Source organism: Pongo pygmaeus, chromosome X (genome assembly GCF_028885625.2).
Source record: "Pongo pygmaeus isolate AG05252 chromosome X, NHGRI_mPonPyg2-v2.0_pri, whole genome shotgun sequence".
NCBI classification, from domain to species: Eukaryota; Metazoa; Chordata; class Mammalia; order Primates; family Hominidae; genus Pongo; species Pongo pygmaeus.
In genome coordinates this window covers 89,671,673-89,692,259 of record NC_072396.2, presented here as the reverse complement: position 1 = coordinate 89,692,259, position 20,587 = coordinate 89,671,673, and the positions used below count along the sequence as shown (strand labels likewise).

The following is a 20,587-nucleotide window of genomic DNA, read 5'->3' as shown; positions in this document are numbered from 1 at the left end:
AAATCTGCGTAGCCCCCCATCCCTGTTTTCTCATCTGTAAAATGAGAATAACAGTTTGCTGTTGCACAAGTAAAGTGAAATAATACTTGTAGCATGCTTAAAATAGTGTCTAACACATGCATGTTAGTTGTACAGTCAACTCTAGATATTCTCTTAAATGTATTTTGAGAATTTTATAGATATATCTTAATGTGTTTATAAGCATTTCTCAGACAGATTTAAATAATTTGAGATTATCAGTTGGTACTTCCATTTCCTCTTTCCTGGTAAATCAGATGATTTCCCACATTTTATACAAGAAACTAATCAGAATTTCCCCATGAATATGTACACATAGATTTATTGGTATGGGAATGCATATTTGTTTATACGCAGGAATACTTAATGTTTGTCTGTGACAGTGAGACAAATTATAATTAACAAACATTTATTGAATACCCACTCTAAGTAAAAGTTGTATTTAACAAAAAGGAGAAAAATCGACTCTAAAGCTTGCCCCTGGAAAGGACTTACAAGATATATTAAGATTAATAAACAAATGTTGAGAATCAATGAATTTTAAAAATAGCACAATCAGCAATCTCTGATTTGAAGAGAACCAAAATGAATTCAGTAATCTATACTAGAAGGTGACCTAGGTAACAGGAAAAGCAGGAAGGGTAAGGGGAAAAAGTAGTTATTCATACCTTAAATTTGTATTAATAGATCAATTAACAATGTAGCCTCTAAGCAAAGTCAAGGTATAGGGATTCTAATTCAGCTTATGAATGTCTTTGTAAGAATTGTTATAAAACTCATTAATCATGAGATGATAATCTTACTTCACTGCTAGACATTTTTCCTAGCATAACCTGAACTCTCTGTTATATTGCTAAGAAATATAATGATATACTAACTTAAGCGTATCTCTTTAAAATATATGTCCTGTTTAAAAGAACCAATAGTTTACCCATTAAGATATTTTTCAAAATATACTTATTTATATCCAGGTTCATCTGCTTTTCCCTAATAAACATTAACAAACAAACAAAAAACTGGAAAATTGAGAACTTTGGGCATTGGTATTTCACGAGATTTTGAAATAAGAGACAGGATAGATTCTCTCCTGTGGATTACTGACCTTTGTAATTGCATACCCTGTATACTTCAGTAATTTTCTAGGAGGATTAAGTCTCATCCCAACTAGTGCTATACAGCATTTGAAAAAAGTTAACCAAAATAATTTTTGTTATGAAGCTCATTATATCTTTGGAAATAATTAGTACCATACATCCTACAGTATCCCAGAACCAATGAGAATCATTGTTAAATTCATGTAAAAACAATGCTTAAATAAGGTAGACCTATTATTGGTCCATAAGTAATTCAGGAACCATCCGAAAATACACTTCCTTTAGTGGACCTGGGAGGGAAAAAGCTACAACATTTGATTTTAGTTCCATGGTTATTAGAGTCCCTCAATTTATGCTTAGATATATTTTAGAGTAGTTGAATTTAGAATAAATTTTGATAATGAGAATCTTATTCTGATATTGGCTTTCATGATAAAATTTGAACTATCTTCCTGGAGTTAAAAAAAAAAAAATTCTAGTAGTCTGAAATAAACTATTGGAAGAGAAGTGGGTGTATCTTTCTCCCCCTACTAATATAATGGGGGGGGGAATTTCTCGGTACTGGTACTTACTGTTCTCTAATATATTCTTTCTGCCATTATTGTATCTCATCCCAAATAACAGGACCATAAGAACTTCTCTCATTTGGAGATCCCTTTACTCCTTTATTGCAAAACACGGAACTCTTTAAGCTTTCTTCACCTTTGTGCATAGGCCTTTAGGAGTTTTAATGGAGTTAGGCTACAGTATTTTACTTCCATGAAGGGCCTTGTTTGTACATGATTTTCTCCAACATAAACATTCTCCAAGATTCAGGCCCCATAACTCTGTAAATGCAAAAGGAAAGTAATTTGAAATTCCTGAAAATATTATAGACTGTTTTAACCTATGCTGTTTTATGTGCTTTCAAGTGTATGTGTGATTCTAACTAAGTCAGCAGGATTCTCCCAAAAGGTTTTTAGAGAACCCTGTAATTAGTAGATAATTTGTTGTTAACTTATCAGCAAAACATGTATAAATGGGTTTTTCTGTCTGCAGTATATGAAGTGTGTTCTCTTAGGTAAATACATACCTCACTTTCAGCCTTTTTTTACCCAGTTATTCTTTAGGAATGTCATAAGTATAACAAACTCTTTTCTGTGAATAAATGATTGTCTAAGATTTTCTATTCTGTTTTATCAAATTAACATCAACTGGTACTTATTGGGTACTTGTTGGGTACTTCCTTTAGCTGTTAGTTAACAAATGTTGTAACTACCATGATCCATAATACCAGCTTAATGCCTTAAGTATGAGTAAAATAGATTTGTGATGAGAAGGAACTCAAACATTTTTTTTTTAACAGATTTGGTTCATTTGACTTGCACATCTTCTAAAACAGCAAGAGAAGATTTAGAACCAGTTGTGCAGAAATTGTTTATTCCATATACTGAAATGGAGATAGGTAAGAAAAATAATTGATGAGTCATGATGGAAAGGTAATGTAACCATCATAATCTTCTTAGATATATCATGAAAGTTTCTGCAACCTGAACTGAAATGGGATGTATTCAACAATTCACATGTTTTGGTAAGATGGTTGAGCACAGTGTCTGCCTAAACATGTGGGAAAATGTTCACTCTACAATGTTAAAGGAAATATATACATCATACACACACACAAAAAAAAAGCACAAAAATATACATTTATATGTATAGTTACACCGAAAAAGGATTGTTAGAAAATCAGTTAATTTTGGTGGGATTATGGGCAATTTTCCTTATAATTTTCTTTATTTTACAAGTGTTGTACAAAAAGCGTATATTCCTTTATCAGAAAAATGTATCTTCCTTTAAGGAAAAAAGATTCAACTAACAAAATATTAATTGGCAGATGTAGAAATCCTTTCCTATCTAATAGTCTTTTTTTTTTTTTTTTTTGAGACAGAGTCTCACTCTGTCGCCCAGGTTGGAGTGCAGTGGTGGGGTCTCGGCTCACTGCAGCCTCCATCTCCCAGGTTCAAGCAATTCTCCTGCCTCAGCCTCCTGAGTAGCTGGGACTACAGGCGAGTGCCACCACACCCAGCTGATTTTTGTATTTGTAGTAGAGACGGGGTTTTCCCGTGTTGGCCAGGGTAGTCTGGAACGCCTGACCTCAGGTGATCCACGCACCTCAGCCTCCCAAAGTGCTGGAATTAAAGGCGTGAGCCACTGCATCCAGCCTCTGATAGTCTTTTAATACATAGTGTGCTAGTGATTTAATATTTAACTCCCAAAAGTGTATATGCTACTTATTCATGGGGGAAACACATTTTAAAACTTTCCCCCTACATAATAGGGTAGCACTTGCAGCTGTGAATGGAGAAAATTTGGCATATTTTCTGTGTAAATGATAAAAGAAGCCTTTTGCATTTTCTTTTATATGAAGTGAAGGTGATTTTTATTGTAGGATTTGCATGTGCACTTGAATCTTGATCATTTTCTTCCATTGATTTATATATCTTTATTTTCTTTGCATGTTACTTTTGTTCATGCAACCATTTATTTACTCATACCTATTCTGTTTCCTTGCAGCTCATTTCCTATGTGGGTTGCTTATTTTCTTAATGCAGAGATAGTGCATAGAGGGGAGTTTATTTACATAAGAAGGCAAACTGTTCTTTAATTTTTTTTAATTTTATGGATACATACTAGGTGTATATATTTATTGGGTACATGAGATATATTGATACAGGCATACAATGTGGAGTAATCACATCATGGTAAATGGGATACCCATCACTTTAAGCATTTATCATTTCTCAGTGTTACGATCATTCCAGTTATACTCTTTTAGTTATTTTTAAAGTTCACTATACTCACCCTGTTGTGCTATCAAATGCTAGATCTTATTCATTCTATTTATGTTCTGCACCCTTTAACCATCCCCACTTTTCCCTCTTCCTTCTCCATTACCCATCCCAGCCTCTGATAACCATCATTGTACACTCTGTCTCCATGAATTACATTGTTTTAATTTTTAGCTCCCACAAATGAGTGAGAACACGTTAAGTTTGTCTTTCTGTGCCTGGCTTATTTCACTTAACATAATGAACCTATTATGTTCTCAGAGGCTAATATCAATTATATTTTTTGGGAGCTACCCAAATAAAGTCTTTGAAAACTTCACTTTAGTTTGGGAGTTATTTTACAAATTAAATTATTTTAGTTATAATGTATTAATTTGTAAGTTATGTATTTTCTTTATTGGAAAGTATCATATAAATGTTTAGATTATTAAAAATTTGATTGCCAAGGTAAAATACATGATAATATTCCTAAATCTAATATGGAGTCATAGTTTTTTCTTTTGGCTTTAACTACAACTATACTTTGTGTAGAAACCCTGAGTTTCTTAATTATTTCTGAAATTTTAAATAATTCTTATGTTGTAATTTCATTGTGTAGTAGTCTCAATGCACTAAATATGAATCATATCATTACTCTTCACTTTTTAAATGCATTTAATTTTCTTTAAAAAAAATCAAGCTGGGGGAAATTACATGTTCATTACTTAGCATCCTCTATCCATTTTAGATTTTTAAACATTAATCTTAATAGTTAAAGTGATCCCATTTTGAAATGATGTATTGTTTAGAACCTGAGAGGAATTCTTTGGTAAGAACTATGTGCTCAGAAGGGTCCTCAGGTGCACTGAGGCACTGAAAAGCTAGTTTTCACTGACACATAGGCCTTTTTATCATCAGGATGAGGTAGTGGTCATATTTTAATTAAAATGTCAGAACAAATACTGTTGGAGTTATTGAAAATGAATCACCAGATAAAGTGAGCACTGGGCCATGGCAGGTCAAAGAGGCAAAGTCACCTGGAGAAGAGAACTCAATTCATTTTCCTGCCTAAATGAGGAAGAAGGAACTTTATGAGCAATATGAACTTTTAATACATTAAAGCACATTCTTCTCTGTAGGAGAAGCCCCTGTTTTCACAGATTGATGGCTTTTAGTATTATGTTTTGATTATTTGACATTCATATAATACCTTACGCTTTACTGCATTGTAAATATTTTAGTTTAAAACATGTACCAAAGGAATAACATTATTTGGGCTTTTTTCTTTTTGTTTGTATTTGAATTCTACATTCTCTGTGCTTCATAATCCTCAGTGAAAGTCAGCCTAGTCACCTTTTAAAAAAAATCTATATAGTAGCCATCCTAGTACGTGTGAAGTAGTATCTCATTGTAGTCTTGCTTTGCTTCTCCCCCAGCGATTAGTGATGTTCAACATCTTTTCAAGAGCTTATTGGCCATCTGTCTGTCTTCTCTGGAGAAATATCTATTCATTTCCTTCGCACATTTTTTAATTGGATTTTTTGTTGTTGTTGAGTTGGAGTTCTTTACATATTCTGAATATTAATCCCTTATCAGATACATGACTTGTAAAAATTTGTTGTGGCATTGTAAATGGGACTGCATTCTTGACTTAGCTCTCTGCTTGATTGTTATTAGTGTATAGAAATCCTACTGATTTTTGTGTCCTAAAACTTTACTGAAGTCGTTTATCAATTCAAGGAGCCTTTTGATGGTGTCTTTAGGATTTTCTAGGTATAGAATCATATTGTCAGTGAAGCGTCTCACTCATTTTCTATCTCAAAGAGCAACACTGCCTAAAAAAACAGAAATTTCCCTTATAGGTGTAGTTTAAAGTCCATAGCTAGTGTGTTAAGTAATTGTTGGGCTGTGAAAGCAAATGTCTTAATTCCTTTCTGTGTGTGCTGTATCCAGACTCAGTCAGGGCTATGACAGTCTCCACCACTCTGCTGGTATTACTAACATAGTTTACTCTATCCCTAAACATGGCATGCAGCTGTAGACACCATTTCTTGCTTTCTTGTTATTGTTGTGCTATAGTTGCTTTTCTTCTACCTACCCGATTCTACACTTACTCCAGTTTAATTTGCCCAAGATCCTATTCTAAATTACCTATTACATCTTTAGTCCTTCTTACTATCAAATTGAATGAAATCAGCTACTACAGAAAACCAGTTCTACCCCTGGCAACTTGTGATGCACTCCTAGCCAAAGCTCAGCAATTTTAATATTTTTTGACAGTTTTGTACTTCACAACTGCATATTATTTTTCTAGCTATCTCTTTGCCTTCCAGCTGACCTCAAAGAAAGATGAAGCAATTATATATCTCTTTAAAGTTTTAAGGTCAAAGCCTGATAATGCCCTTGTATCCAGAGCATTTATCTTCAGCCTATGTCAGTTTTTCACCTTCCTCATGGTTTCTTTTCAAAGGCGCAACCTCTATGAAATTAGTTTAAATCTATTGGATTATTCATTTCCTCCAACGTTTATTAAGTGAAGTGTTCCTTTGAGCTGGATGTTTAATGAGATACAAGATAAGCTCTCCTAGTATATGCTTAGAAATGGGCTGGGCAATATTAAAGACTTTCCAGACCTTAGCCCACTTGTTAGCAGTGCTCCCCAAGTCTGGTATCCCAAATCATAGGAGATACATTTAAGTATCTTCCCATAAGATTCATGTAACTAAACTCATTAATCAGTTTACTAAGAGCCATATGATGTTAGCTATAAAATATGAATTCCTTATGTTCCTTTATTTTGTCAATAGATTTAGCCACCTAATATGTTCCTACGTGAAGTTGGTGATATCTTAGATGATTCGTAGATCTTAGCACTAGAAAGGGGCATCTTAGGAGATCACTTCTTCCACTCAGTTTCTTCATCCTGTTCCACTAATAATTATGGATTATTCAGGCTGAACTAGGAAAATAACTTATTTGGTGTTCTTATAGTGGAGATACTGTAAATTAAATATAATAAAATCCTGTTTATCCTGATGTGGGAAATAGGGCTTTCTTGTTAATTGAATACTGCTATTAGGTGAAGATTTCTCTACATTGATTACCAATTAAATAATAGTAATTAATGAGATAATTATGCCTTTAGCATTTCCTTTATTATTCATGAGGTGCCTCATGGTCTTGGGAAATCTTCATAAACATTCATTATTATTGTACAAAATTTGAACTTTTGTTCAGATTCAGGCTAAAGAAATCTCTATCTAGTCAATGAAATGTATCAGCAGCAATATTTTATGTTTTCAAACAAAGAAAATTTAATTATAACAATTTTAAAGAGGAGAGGCAAATAAATGATTATCAAATTAGCAAGAAATAGGCTTTATGCATTGAGATTAATAATGTTGGACCTTTTTATAAGCACATCGTACTTTGATCATACCTGAAAATACAATAACATCAATTCAGAAGTTATTTACTGAGCATCTGTCGTGTGCTAGGCCCTATATTAGGGAACCAAAAACAAGGAAGGAGAGTAAGAACTAAGTCTACTTCATGTGTATATCCCCAGCTCCTAGCTCAATGCCTAACATGCATAATAGACACATGCTCCTAAATGAGAGAACATGTGCTCAAAATGGCATTCACTGTTATGACTTCATTTTTGATATTTGTTGGTTGTCATTAATTTTTTAATCCAGTAAGACAAAACATTAGGATGTGAGTTAGGACAACAAAGTTTTAACCCTGTATTTACTATTTTTTTAATAATAACTTTATTGAGATATCATTCATATACCTTATGATTCACCCATTTGAAGTGTACAATTCATTGTCTCTTAGCATATTTGTAGAATTGTCCAAACATCACCACCATCAGTTTTAGAACATTTCCATCCCCCCAAAAGAAATGTCATACCAATTAGTGATCACCTCCCATTTGCCCCCAATTTCCTTCAGCCCTAGGTAACCTACTAACTCACTTCCTGCTTATCCTGGATATTTCATGTGTATATACTATTGAATTACTATATAATTTATCAAGTTGGTTTGTCCATTTGAAACATAAGGAAATCAATTTATGTTATCTTCTCTCTTTATAGGGAAAATTTAAGGATAAATGTGATCATAAACCCTTTGATACTAGTGAGAAGAAGTAATAGAAGTCCAAAGGAGCATGATTGGAGTAAAATCTAATTAACTTACTAATCAAAATAGAGTGTGTAGATGCAAATTTACTAATTGTTTACATACGAAGCTCTGATTTACTACAATGTCTAGTCATGGCTTAATCGGTAATAGGCTACACAGTGTAGTAATTGACAAGCATATTGTATTTTAGAATGTAAATAAAATTTATTTCTATATTTAGAAAATGAACAAGTAGAAAAGCCAAGAATTCTGTGGGCTCTTTACTTCAATATGAGAGATTCGTCAGACATCAGCAGGAGCTGTTATAATGATTTACCATCCAACGTTTATGTCTGCTCTGGCCCAGATTGTGGTTTAGGAAATGATAACGCAGTCAAACAGGTAAGGCTCTTGATGTTTCTCAGTTTTGTATTAAAATGTTGGTGTGGTTGGGAAATATTTTTTCCTCTGGGAGGAGAGAAAAGTCTAGAAAAGCATCTCTCAGTAATACCATTTCTGTAATTTGCCCTAAAAGTTTTTTCTATGACCTACAAAGCTACTTTAAATATACTTTAAATACAGGATCAGGTATTTTCACTTTCTTGAATAAAATGTTGAGTTACAGGGATTTTTTATGAGTTCCATCGTGGGAATGAGGATAGAAGATGCTAAAAATACATATTCATAAATAAGAATTTATAATGCCAATATTTTAAAGAAACATTGTTTCTAACTTAAACAGTTGGACGATTGCTATATTATTTTGAAATACATAAATTATTTTTCTTGGTAAACAGTCATTTCAAGAAGGTTGTAACTACTAAGGCTTATAAAATTAATTTTACAGTAGTCTTAATGCATTTTTTAATCATAGAAAATAAGTTATAGCGTAGTTTTACATAGTTAACTTGATTCCATTTATGTTTTGACACAAATTCCTGTCCCAGGAGCTACCATTACTGCTGCTGAGGTCTATTGTAAAGTAAGGTGGAAGTTTGTGATAGCCATCCTGGTCAGGGCTATGAAGAGGCACAGTTTGATACGAGCTGCTGAAAGTGAGCCATGATTCCATTAAGCTGAATATTGATATGTATATATAAATATACGTCTTTGCCCTGGACAGGACAAAAACAAACAGAAAATATTTTTTGAGACACATTTCTAAACTTTTCACAGGTAGAACTGGCACATCTGTCCATTAAGTCAATAAATGGGTAATTTAACATTGTTCTAAGACCACAGATGGAACTTTCATTCCCGCCAGTGGCAAGGATCTTATAGTAGCAAATGTCCTGGTTGAGCCTGTAATCTAATTTTGAGTCATAGTAGCAAAGCTATGTCTATCATGAGGATACAGACATCTGCAGTTTTTTTCTAGAATTCTTGTGTATTTTTTTCAGTGCCTGATGGTGATCCTGGATAATCATATTCAGCCAGTGACACCAAACAAAAGTAGGAAGTCACATCTCTCATCCATCATTCATTCTGTTAGTTTAATGAGAACCCAAGATGGCTGAAGATCTACATTTATAGCTTGAAATGATCAAGTCATTTTTACTTTGATGTTCTAATTTTTTGCAAGTAGAAATTGCCAACAAGTTTTTAGCAAGGTAGCTTAGGTCATTTTTATCCCTGAATGAACTTTTGGTATTTTTTAACCAAAAAAATTTAAGTAAGGTCTTATAATACAAGTACTAATGTAATCTAAACATCTAAACTGCATGCTAGAAGATAATTGAGGGATAATTTTATCATGAGGTAATTTGCTTCTCAAGAAGATAATCTTCAGAGGTAACATGCTATACAGTAGAAAACAGTATAGTGCTAATTTTGGTGCTAATTAATATATGCTATTAAATGTAAGCAGTTTTAAATTTGTTGTATAGCTTTTAATCTCATCAATTTTGGGGGAAATATTATAATGCCTACTTCAAAGAGCATTGACAATATTTATGAATAGCTTGTGTATTCAGATAAACTGCATGCTAATTCCTGTGTATCAGCCTGTAATTAATGTCAATCACTAATTGGTGATTTCTGGTGATTGGTATTTTCCAAATGAAGATTATCCATAAAAGCTCTCAGAATATCACCTAGACTTTGCTTGTGTAGACAACACAAGCCCATGCAGATTTCTTCTTCTTTTTTTTTTTTTTTTTGAGATAGGGTCTCGCTCTGTCACCCAGGCTGGAGTGCAGTGGCGCAGTCTCGGCTCACTGCAAACTCCGCCTCCTGGGTTCACACCATTCTCCTGCCTCAGCCTCCCAGGTAGCTGGGAGGCGCCTGCCACCACGCCCAGCTAATTTTTTGTATTTTTAGTAGAGATGAGGTTTCACCGTGTTAGCCAGGATGGTCTCAATCTCCTGACCTCAAGATCCACCCGCCTCGGCCTCCCAAAGTGCTGGGATTACAGGCGTGAGCCACCGCGCCCAGCCCGATTTCTTCATTTTTATAAAACAAATTAAATACTTCATTTTACCAGTTGGCAGGTTTACATCTTTTCTTATTTGTAAAATGTATAGAGGTTGAGTAATGTAAACTTGACACTCTTGTGTTCATAGGGAACTATTTATGATTTGAAGATGCACCGAAAACGTAAAGTGATCTGTCTTTAATACCCACAAGTTCAAATTGTGTGCTCCTGGCCTCCAAGACATTCTCTATTGCCACCGCAATACCAACCTAAGTGATAGTTGTGATTCTTTCTATGACTTGCTCATTTTTGTATTTCAGTTTTGTTTTTATTTTTCTGAAACTGACATCTGATATATCTCTTTTCTTGGTAGATGTTGTGTACCATTTACCCAAACGTACTGCTGGACAGTTCCATAGTCCTCATTCCCAAGACATTGATAGCTCACTCCTTCAGGAGCCCCACCCTCTAGGAGATGTCACTACCATGGGAATAAGAATAAATAGTACCATACTCTTTGTATTTTATTTCAAGTATAAAATGAGTTAAATTGGGTGATGTTGGGCTGGGCAGGCAACTTAACCACCATTTAGAGCATTGTTTTATGGACAGATTAGCCAGTCACTTACGACGTTTGATATACAGCCCATTATTAAGTTGAGAGCTAGCTGTATAGATTGAACTATCAGGTTGGTCACATACTGTAGTGCCATTTGTTTTCTCATGCCTTTGAGAGAGAGAGGGCAATTTTAGATGTCATATTTTCTGTAGCTGCCATTCATTTGAGCACTTTCTGTGTGTCAGATTCTATCCTTAGCATCTCATATATATTATCTTATTTGGTCCTCAAAACAATCTTACGAGATAAGTATTTATGATATCCCCATTTATAGATAAGGAAGCTAAGTCCTGAAGGGGCTAAATAACTTGTCCAGAGGTCCCATAGCTAGTAAGTTCTTGAGCCAAGAATTAAACTCAACTCTTTTGGATCCCAGTGCTTGTACACTCACCCAGTGTTATATGCTACTTTCGGTTTATGAGTAGGCATACATCCTAAAAACATTAAAGTACTATATTGATGAAATGTTTATTTTTGTTTTGTGTTGATGTATGTTAACTAAACATAGAAATATTTTAAATAATTCACTTTGTTCTCTCTGTACTTCCCAGTGTGAGGACACCAAGTCACAATATAATTAGCCCTTTCCAATGTTTTAACCACCTGAAATTTTTTGCCCTTTGAGCTAACTTCTGGCTTAAAAAAGGTGAAGAGGATGAAAAGTTGCCAATCAACTATTCTGTGCTTAGAACTAGGTTTAGTTGGCAAACAAAATGTAGCAGACTAAGAAGCATTAGATACACTTTCCAGAGCATGGCAGTTGACCCTAAGAGGTTCCAGGAGTTAGAGAGAGGAGAGATTTGGGAAGGGCTGGAGTCCGGCTATTGGAAATTGGCATCAACAAGGGCCAGGGCAGATGGGCTGTAGGTGGGAGTTTCATAAGCAGGTAGAACACAAGGAAGAGTGGTGTGACAACCTGCAACTGCTGCTAATCTTAGGAGGTAGGCGGTGCATGACAAGATATATGGAAGTATATGGTGTGGGATCCAGCCACAGAGACTGGAGTTCAGGGTAAAAGCTATTCTATGGGGAGGAGGCAAAAGGGAAACAAGCTGTCAAACACAGAGGAACTAGCATAGAAGAAGTAAAAGAATTAGTAGTAATAATAATTATTATTATATTCATACTTAATATTTGTATTAAATGTTACTGACATTCTATTTTATGCCAAGGCACTAAGGATCCAGAGTTGACTAAAAGTATTTGTCATCCTGGAGGAATCACTGTCAGGTAAAGGAGAAAAGCATGTAAACAAATGACAGTGTAGTGTGGTATATGTACTAATATATCCAAAGTCTAGAAATAACACAAAGGAGCAATGAGCCCAATCTAGGAGTCAGAGAACCTCACAGAGAGGGGTATAATAGAAGAGTAGCAATTCTCCATCTAAATCAAAGACAGTAGAATTGAAACATTCTGGGTGTGAAGAATAACACTGGTACCAGCCCAGGATGTAAAAGATAAATATCATGGTGTGTTGTTTCATACAAATAAACAGGTATTAGTAAATCAAGAAGTCTGAGAGATGGAGGCTAGATGAAGTGGTATATGATAAGATCAGAGAAGGTAGGCCTGAAGGGTTTTATTTTCTATAGTAGGGATCTTGGATTTTATCCTATTGGTGATGGGGAGTCATTGAAGAATTTTAACCCAAAAATGGAATAAACAGAATTTTATTTTCCATTGACCCATCTGAGGATGGCATGGAGATGGATTATATGGGGGAACTCTAGAGGCAAGGAGACCAGTCCAATTCTGAGGCTATTGTAGTTGTCTAGTTGAAAGATGGTGCATGTCTGGGCTATGTCAGTGGGGAAGGAACAGATGAAGTTAAGAGATAGAAGATAAAATTGATAGAATTTGATGATTGTTTGCATGCCAAGGCTAAAAGGGAGGGAGGGAGAACTTTTACAGATAGTAAAGATAGAGATGTAAGACAAAAAGACCATTAGGGGAACAGAAGTATGAGGTAATGGCTTTGTCTGACCTAGGTCCTGCTTCTACAGGGGTTGCGTGTCTCTAGCAAAGGAGTATGGTGAGTTCCCGGGATGGAGAGCAAAGACAGGCATCTGTAATGTTTAATTTCCAAATAGCCATAATAAAAAATGCAGTTAGTTATAGTTACCATGCTGTACATTAGATCCCCAGAACTTATAGCTGAAAGTTCATACCCTTAAACCAACAGCTCTTCACTCCCCAGCCCCTGGCAACCACCCTCAACTTTTTTAGATTCTACATGTAAGTGAGATCATGTGGTATTTATCTTTCTGTGCTTGGCTTATTTCACTTAGCATAATGTCCTTCAGGTTCATTTATCTTGTCATAAATGACAGGATTCTTCAATTCAAATTTGACAAGAGAGCAGATTTTAAGTATTCTTACTACAAACACACACACCCACACAGTGGTAACTATTAGTGGTGATGGACGTGTTAACTTAATTGTGGTAATCATTACACAGTGTATATCAAGTGACCTTGTACACCTTAAATATATATAATTTTTGTCAATTAAGTATTTAAAAACTTAAATTGTCTATAGTAATTGGCGTGTCCAGAAACATACCCTTGAAGTTTTTTTATTCTGTTACCCTGTCATACTAATAAGTTCAGCTTAAATCTTGACATTTTTACTTATGTTATTATTAGTAATAATGAAAATAGCTATCATATATGTCAGCTTAATCTCTGATATTTTATAGATAAGGAAGCCAAAGCTCAGAAATTGAGAAAGCATTCCCCAAATCACATAGCTGCTAAATTGTAGAGCCAGTATTTTTACTGAGTATTTTACTGAGTCAGTATTTTTCAAAACCCATGAGCTTAAACAAGTGCTATAGTCCTTAAAGTCCAGGGAATAGGAATTATATCAAAAAGCAAATAGTTGAACAAACAGTGAAGAGTTTTCTTCATTTGAACAGTGACTTGTTAAAATTACTATATGCTAAATTAGACTATACCAGTATCACATGTAGGCTTGTATTAGTCTGTCCTCACACTGCTATAAAAATACCACCTGAGACTGTGTAATTTATAAACAAAAGAGGTTTAATTGACTGATAGTTCCTCATAGCTGGGGAGGCCTAAGGAAATGTAAAATCATGGTGGAAGGCAAAGGGGAAGCAAGGCATGTCTTATATGGCAGCAGGAGAGAGAAGGCGAAGAGGGAACTGCCAAACACTTTTAAACCATCAGGTCTTGTGAGAAGTCACTATCACGAGGACAGCATGGGGAAAACTGCCCCCATAATCCATTCACCTCCCACCAGTCCCTCCCTAATACTTGTGGATTACAATTGCAAATGAGATTTGGGTGGGGACATAGAGCCAACCCATATCATTCTGCCCGTGACCTTTCCCAAATCTCATGTTCTTTTCACATTTCAAAACCAATCATCCCTTCCCAACAGCCCTCCAAAGTCTTAAAACTCATTCCAGCATTAACTCAAAAGTCCATGTCCAAAGTCTCATCTGAGACAAGTCAAGTCCCTTCTGCCTATGAACCTGCAAAATCAAAAGCAAGTTGGTTACTTCCAAGATGCGATGGGGTATAGGCATTGGGTAAATGTCCCCATTCCAAATGGGAGAAGACAAAACAAAGGGGCCATAGGCCCCATGCAAGTCCAAAACCCAGCCGGGCAGTCATTAAATCTTAAAGCTCCAAAATCTCCTTTGACTCCATGTCTCACATCCAGGCCATGCTGATACCAGGGCTAGGCTCCCACAGCCTTGGGCAGTTCCAACCCTGTGGCTCTACAGGGCATAGGCACTGTGCCTGCTTTCACGGGCTGGCATTGAGTGCCTGTGACTTTTCTAGGTGCATGGTGCAACCTGTCAGTGGAGCTACCATTCTGGGGTCTAGAGGACAGTGGCCCTCTTCTTACAGCTCCACTAAACAGTTCCCTACTAGTGACTCTTTGTGGGGGCTCCAAGCCCACATTTCCCTTCAGCACTGCCCTAGCAGAGGTTCTCCATGAGGGCTCTACCCCTGCAGCAGACTTCTGCCTGGCCATCTAGGCGTTTCCTAACATCCTCTGAAATCTATGCAGAAGCTCCCAAACCTCAACTCTTGTCTTTTGTGCACCCTCAGACCCAACATCACACGGAAGCTGGCAACGCTCGGGGCTTGCACCCTCTGAAGCAACAGCCCAAGCTGTACCTTTATTCCTTTTAGCCATGGCTGGAGCTGGAGCAGCTGGGATGTAGGGTACCATGTTCCAGGGCTGCACAAAGCAGTGGGGCCCACCCAGCCCACGAAACCATTTTTCCTCCTAGGGAAGATCTCTGACATGCCCTGGAGACATTTTCCCCATTGTCTTGTCTATTGACATTTGGCTTATCATTGCTTATGCAAATTGCTATAGCCAGCTTGAATTCCTCCCCAGAAAATGGGTTTTTCTTTTCTCCCACATGGTCAGACTGCAAATTTTCCAAACCTTTATGCTCTGCTTCCCTTTTAAACGTAAGTTCCAATGTGAAGCCATCTCTTTGTGAACACACATGACTGAGTGCTTTCAGAATCAGCCGGGTCACCTCTTGAATGCTTTGCTGCTTAGAAATTGTTTCTGCCACATACCCTAAATCATCTTTCTCAAGTTCAAAGTTTCACAGATCTCTAGGGCAGGGAGAAAATGCCACTAGTCTCTTTGCTAAAGCATAGCAAGAGTCACCTTTGCTCCAGTTCCCAATAAGTTCCTCATCTCCATCTGAGGCCACCTCAGTCTGGACATCATTGTTCATATCACTATCAGCATTTTGGCCAAAACCATTCAACAAGTCTCTAGAAAGTTCCAAATTTTCCCACATTTACCTGTCTTCTGAGCCCTCCAAACTGTTCTAACCTCTGCCTGTTACCCAATTCCATAGTCACTTCCACATTTTCAGGTTATCTTTTAGCAGTACCCCACTCCTGGTACCAATTCTTAGTGTTAGTGCCTCTTACACTGCCGTAAAGATACTACCTGAGACTAGGTAATTTGTAAACAAAAAAGGTTTAATTGACTCACAAGGCCACATGGCTGGGGAGGCCTCAGGAAAGTTACAATCATAGCGGAGGGTGAAGGGGAAGCAAGGCACATCTTACATGGTGGCAGGAGAAAGAGAAAAGGGGGAACTGCTAAATACTTTTAAACCATCAGATATTCTGAGAACTCACTATCACAAGAACAACATGGGAACAGCTGCCCCCATAATCTAATCACCCCCTAACACGTGGGGATAACAATTTGAGATGAGATTTGGGTGAGGACTCAGAACCAAACCATATCAAGGCTCTATAAGAAATCATATAAACAATATTAAGGAAATTGTATTTCTATTGATATATAGAATGAATGTGTTTCAGTTCTCAACAATCTGAACACTTGATAATGAACCTGATGAGGTACTGCCATCCTTGAAGAGTGGACCTGAATACATGTATAGAATTAAAGGGAGAAGTCATAGAATTCTGAAAACAGACTTACAGAAGTTCGTGTATTCTGATAAAGTACTGTAACCTGTTTAAGCAAATTTTTAAGGATAAAACACTTAATTTTTTTTAGTTAATGCCAGAAATGCACACACATTTTAAACCGATTTCCAAAAACGATTTTATCTTTTCCTCCTTGGCCAGGCTGAAACACTTTTCCAGGAAATCTGCCCCAATGAAGATTTCTGTCCCCCTCCACCAAATCCTGAAGACATTGTCCTTGATGGAGACGGTTTACAGCCAGAGACTTCAGAATCCATTGCCATACCAGAGGCTAACTCAGAGACTTTCGAGGAAAGCACAAACCTTGGAAACCTAGAGGAGTCCTCTGAATAATGGATATACACCAAACTGGATACCCAACTTTGGAAATTTCGACTGGTCTCAGAGTCTACTTGATAGAAGGACTGTTTGAGAAATGTTAGAAAGCAGCAGCAATTATAAGGCAAAATAGGTAATAGAAATCCAAAAGGGGATTTTCCTTATAGAGGACATTCCAAGAACACACAACACTTATAAAGCACATTGACTTGCTCATTTTAAATACCAAACTCACGTGACTAGCAGATGAAAATTATAAATCAGTTGATTCTCAGGAATGTAACTGTGGATATGAAAGTGATCCTATGCATTGTTAATAATTCCATGGTCTTAGGACAATTTTGCTTACCACTTTGGATCTTTGTTTGAAAGTCACATTTTCAGAACCAGCTCACGTATTTTCTTTGGTTATTTGAATTATATTTTCTTTATGGACAAGAGCATCATAACATAATGATAAAAACAGATAGAAAAACTTAAAGTATCATGATCTACATAGAAGCCTGTATTTGGAATACAGGTTTGTTTTGCTTTCTATGTTGAGAATCATTGAAAATGCTAATATAAAGGTGTTTAGACATTTTTACGAACAAGTCAGTAGTGTTTTTTAGTATCAGTAGTGATTATTTGTTTGTAAATTATTTACATATTGGGAAAGGTCAGTAATGAAGAAATGAAAGAATGGAAGGAAAGGTGTGGATAGGCTCATTGGTATTTGGATGTTCTGTCTGTCAAGTAACTAGAGCATTAGGCTAATTGTCTACAGACCTAATTTAATCCTGGCTGTCCTACTGATGATATTTGGTAAATTGTTTAACTTCTGAGCCTATGTTTCTCCATATATAAAGTGGAAATAGTATTACTATGCCTACTATATGAGAATGGTTATGAAGACAAATGCAATGCCATATTTAGAATGGGTTTGCCAGAAGAAAATTGTTTTAGAATTTTCCCATTGACTTGATGAATCTCAAAAGTCTCACGCAGGAAATAATTGCTTGCTATCAGTCAACTTCCAAACAAAATAGATCACAGTGTTTTTATTGCATTAAGCTTTTTAAATGAAAATTTCTTTTTTAAAGTAGTATTTTATAGTCTTACAGACCAGTAAAAATAGTAACAAGTAGAATTGTGGTTTTGAAATATTACTAAGGAAAACACTCTATAAATTGTTTTATTCCTTTTCTGGTAGGTAAACCTGCAACCACCAAGGACTCCAAATTGTGTATGACAGTTGGTAAGCCCTATTATGTACTCTACATAAAAACGTTAGGGCTGCCTGTAATCCCAGCACTTTGGGAGGCTGAGGTGGGTAGATCACTTGAGGTCAGGAGTTCGAGACCAGCCTGGCCAACATGGCGAAACCCTGTCTCTACTAAAAATACAAAATTTTAGCTGGGTGTTATGGTGGGTACCTGTAATCCCAGCTACTTTGGAGGCTGAGGTAGCAGACTCACTTGAACCAGGGAGGCGGAGGTTGCAGTGAGCCAAGATTTTGCCACTGCACTCCAGCCTGGGTGACAGAGCAAGACTCTGTCTCAAAAAAAAAAAAAAAAAAAAAGTTAGGGCTGTACATAGGCAGCAAACCAAGCTGCAGTGACGTTGCCTATATTTAAATTTTCTCAAATGGCCAAGCTCTGATGGTCTACTTTATTTGAGCAATAATTTAGACTTATAATTGCCTGTAAATAAACAAACAAATGAACTATTTAGGTTTTTTTTTTTTTTTTTTTTTTTCCACAACATCTGGCCTGTATTGTCTGTCAGGAAGCCATGGCTCCAGTGTAAAGTACATAGTTCTTACATACTTCAGCTGCAGCTGGTCCCTGACCTCACCAGGTTTCAGAGATGTTCTTAAAGGAAGCCAGCTGTGGGAGGTCACAGATTCATGGGAAATGGAAAGAACCAAGGAATATAGCTCTTGCCTCACCTTTCTACCCACTGCAGATATAGTTCAAGCCAGAATAATGGAAGAACTTAACTTACTGGCCTCTCAGGCTGCTCATATCCCTACCTCCCAGTGTACAGCCCCTCCCCATCTCTTTAGTCCCCTTTCCCTCGCGTCCCCTTTTATAATGTCACATAAATCAGGGACAGTAGGATCACATTATAACCTACTTTGTCACAGGGATTCGATTTTTCTTACATCAAATCATGTTTCCTGAAACCCAGCTGAGGCATATGCACTCAATGTCTAATACATACCTATTAATGTACCGGGTATTGGCCTTGCCCCTGGATATCAGCAATATATTATAAAAGGTTCCAGTAGATGAGACGATTGAGTCTGAATACAATTGCAGTAAATCGTGCCAATAAAGATATTGTACTGTTACGGTCTTAGAGTTAAGGCCGCTTGAATGCAGCATGCACATTCATGTAAACAGACAATCAGGGTAGGCCTAGAATAACCACAAAAATTCTATTGGCCTTACTGCAGCCGCCTATATGTAGAACAATGGAGGAGATAGTTTGTGGTCCATTATTGTACCCTGTTTCATCCATTAGCCAGCATCAGAATCTCTCTTTCAGGTCATTTATTAAATATGATTGAAATGTTTAAAAGTTCCTGAACATGATTCATGATGATTAAAATATCATACAACTGATAAAAGACTTTAAGAACTTTATATATTTCTTGTTGCCTCAAAATGTAACAAATTATTCTTAGAGCTTTGTTTTTAGCTATCCTAATTACTGCAAATAAATATTTGTTCTTATAGTTTTAAATCAAAAAGAAACATCTTTTGTTATAAAACCTTAAGCTTGAAGTCATATTAATAAAATTTTTCAGTAGCTAATTTAAAATTTCAAAAAATGCTATTAAAGAATTTTGATTCGTGTATTTAAACTGTTTAGTTATGCATGCTTCTTATTAACCAAAAATGATTAATACCATTCAGTTTAGTGACCAGTATGAGAACCAATACCTAATCCTATGTTGCTATTGTATTGTTTCCTAGTTGGTGTGCCTGCTCAGAAAAACATATACTGTGTGTGTATACATACCTGTGTATATATAAAAGGTCAATTTATATATTTTTCTATAGGAAAATGGAGTAACAAGTTCCCTATCTCCCATAATATTTATTTGTCCACAGTAAAATGGCCACATTGATGATAATTTCTAGAACTAGTTTCTGAGATTGTCAGCCCTTTGTCTAAAATAATGGCAATATTAATGATTGACTTCTGTCACTGCCATAGTTACCTGGATTGGCAGCCTTGGTAGCCTTTGTCTAAAGTCCTAAAGAGTTCCAAAGAAAATTTGTTGAAATTTAATTGCTAAATAGTGGTTGGTGATTCTTTACAGTAGGAATTGTAATAATTTTCTTGCAAATAAGTTATTTACTGCTATTGATATTGAATAATTTGTCTTTTACTCAGATGTATTTCAAAAAGCATGAATATATGATTATTCACAAATTGTACACTTTAACAGTAAGTTTTCAGAGGAAATAAAAGACTTTTAAATCCTTTTCAGTCATGGTGTCATATTTTGTAGTACTTGCATCTTTTATATATGCCAAGAATTTGAAGATTGCCTTTAACCTGATTTATGTTTTAATATTAGTCTAGTATGTAAATAGTTAATTGTCAAGCTGTATATTTGGTTTTGTTTTTAGGCATCTGCCAACTGTGCTAAGTTTGTGAGAAAAGCAATGAAATAATATAGGGGCATGAGCTACTTTGTAAACTGTTCTAGATGCCAACATTAG

At 35.9% G+C, this 20,587-nt stretch overlaps 1 protein-coding gene across 5 annotated transcripts in view; it reads left to right on the top strand.

Moving 5' to 3' along the window:
* Positions 1-20,351, top strand: part of CHM (CHM Rab escort protein) — a 181,126-nt gene extending 160,775 nt beyond the window's left edge. For all 5 annotated transcript variants that reach the window (XM_054470660.2, XM_063660582.1, XM_063660583.1 and 2 more), the window contains 3 exons: positions 2,458-2,556; positions 8,289-8,449; positions 16,692-20,351. In XM_054470660.2, coding sequence (XP_054326635.1) covers positions 2,458-2,556; positions 8,289-8,449; positions 16,692-16,883 — 452 coding nt within the window. In that variant the 3' untranslated portion in view covers positions 16,884-20,351. The remainder of the gene's footprint in view (positions 1-2,457; positions 2,557-8,288; positions 8,450-16,691) is intronic.
* Positions 20,352-20,587: the final 236 nt, after the last annotated feature.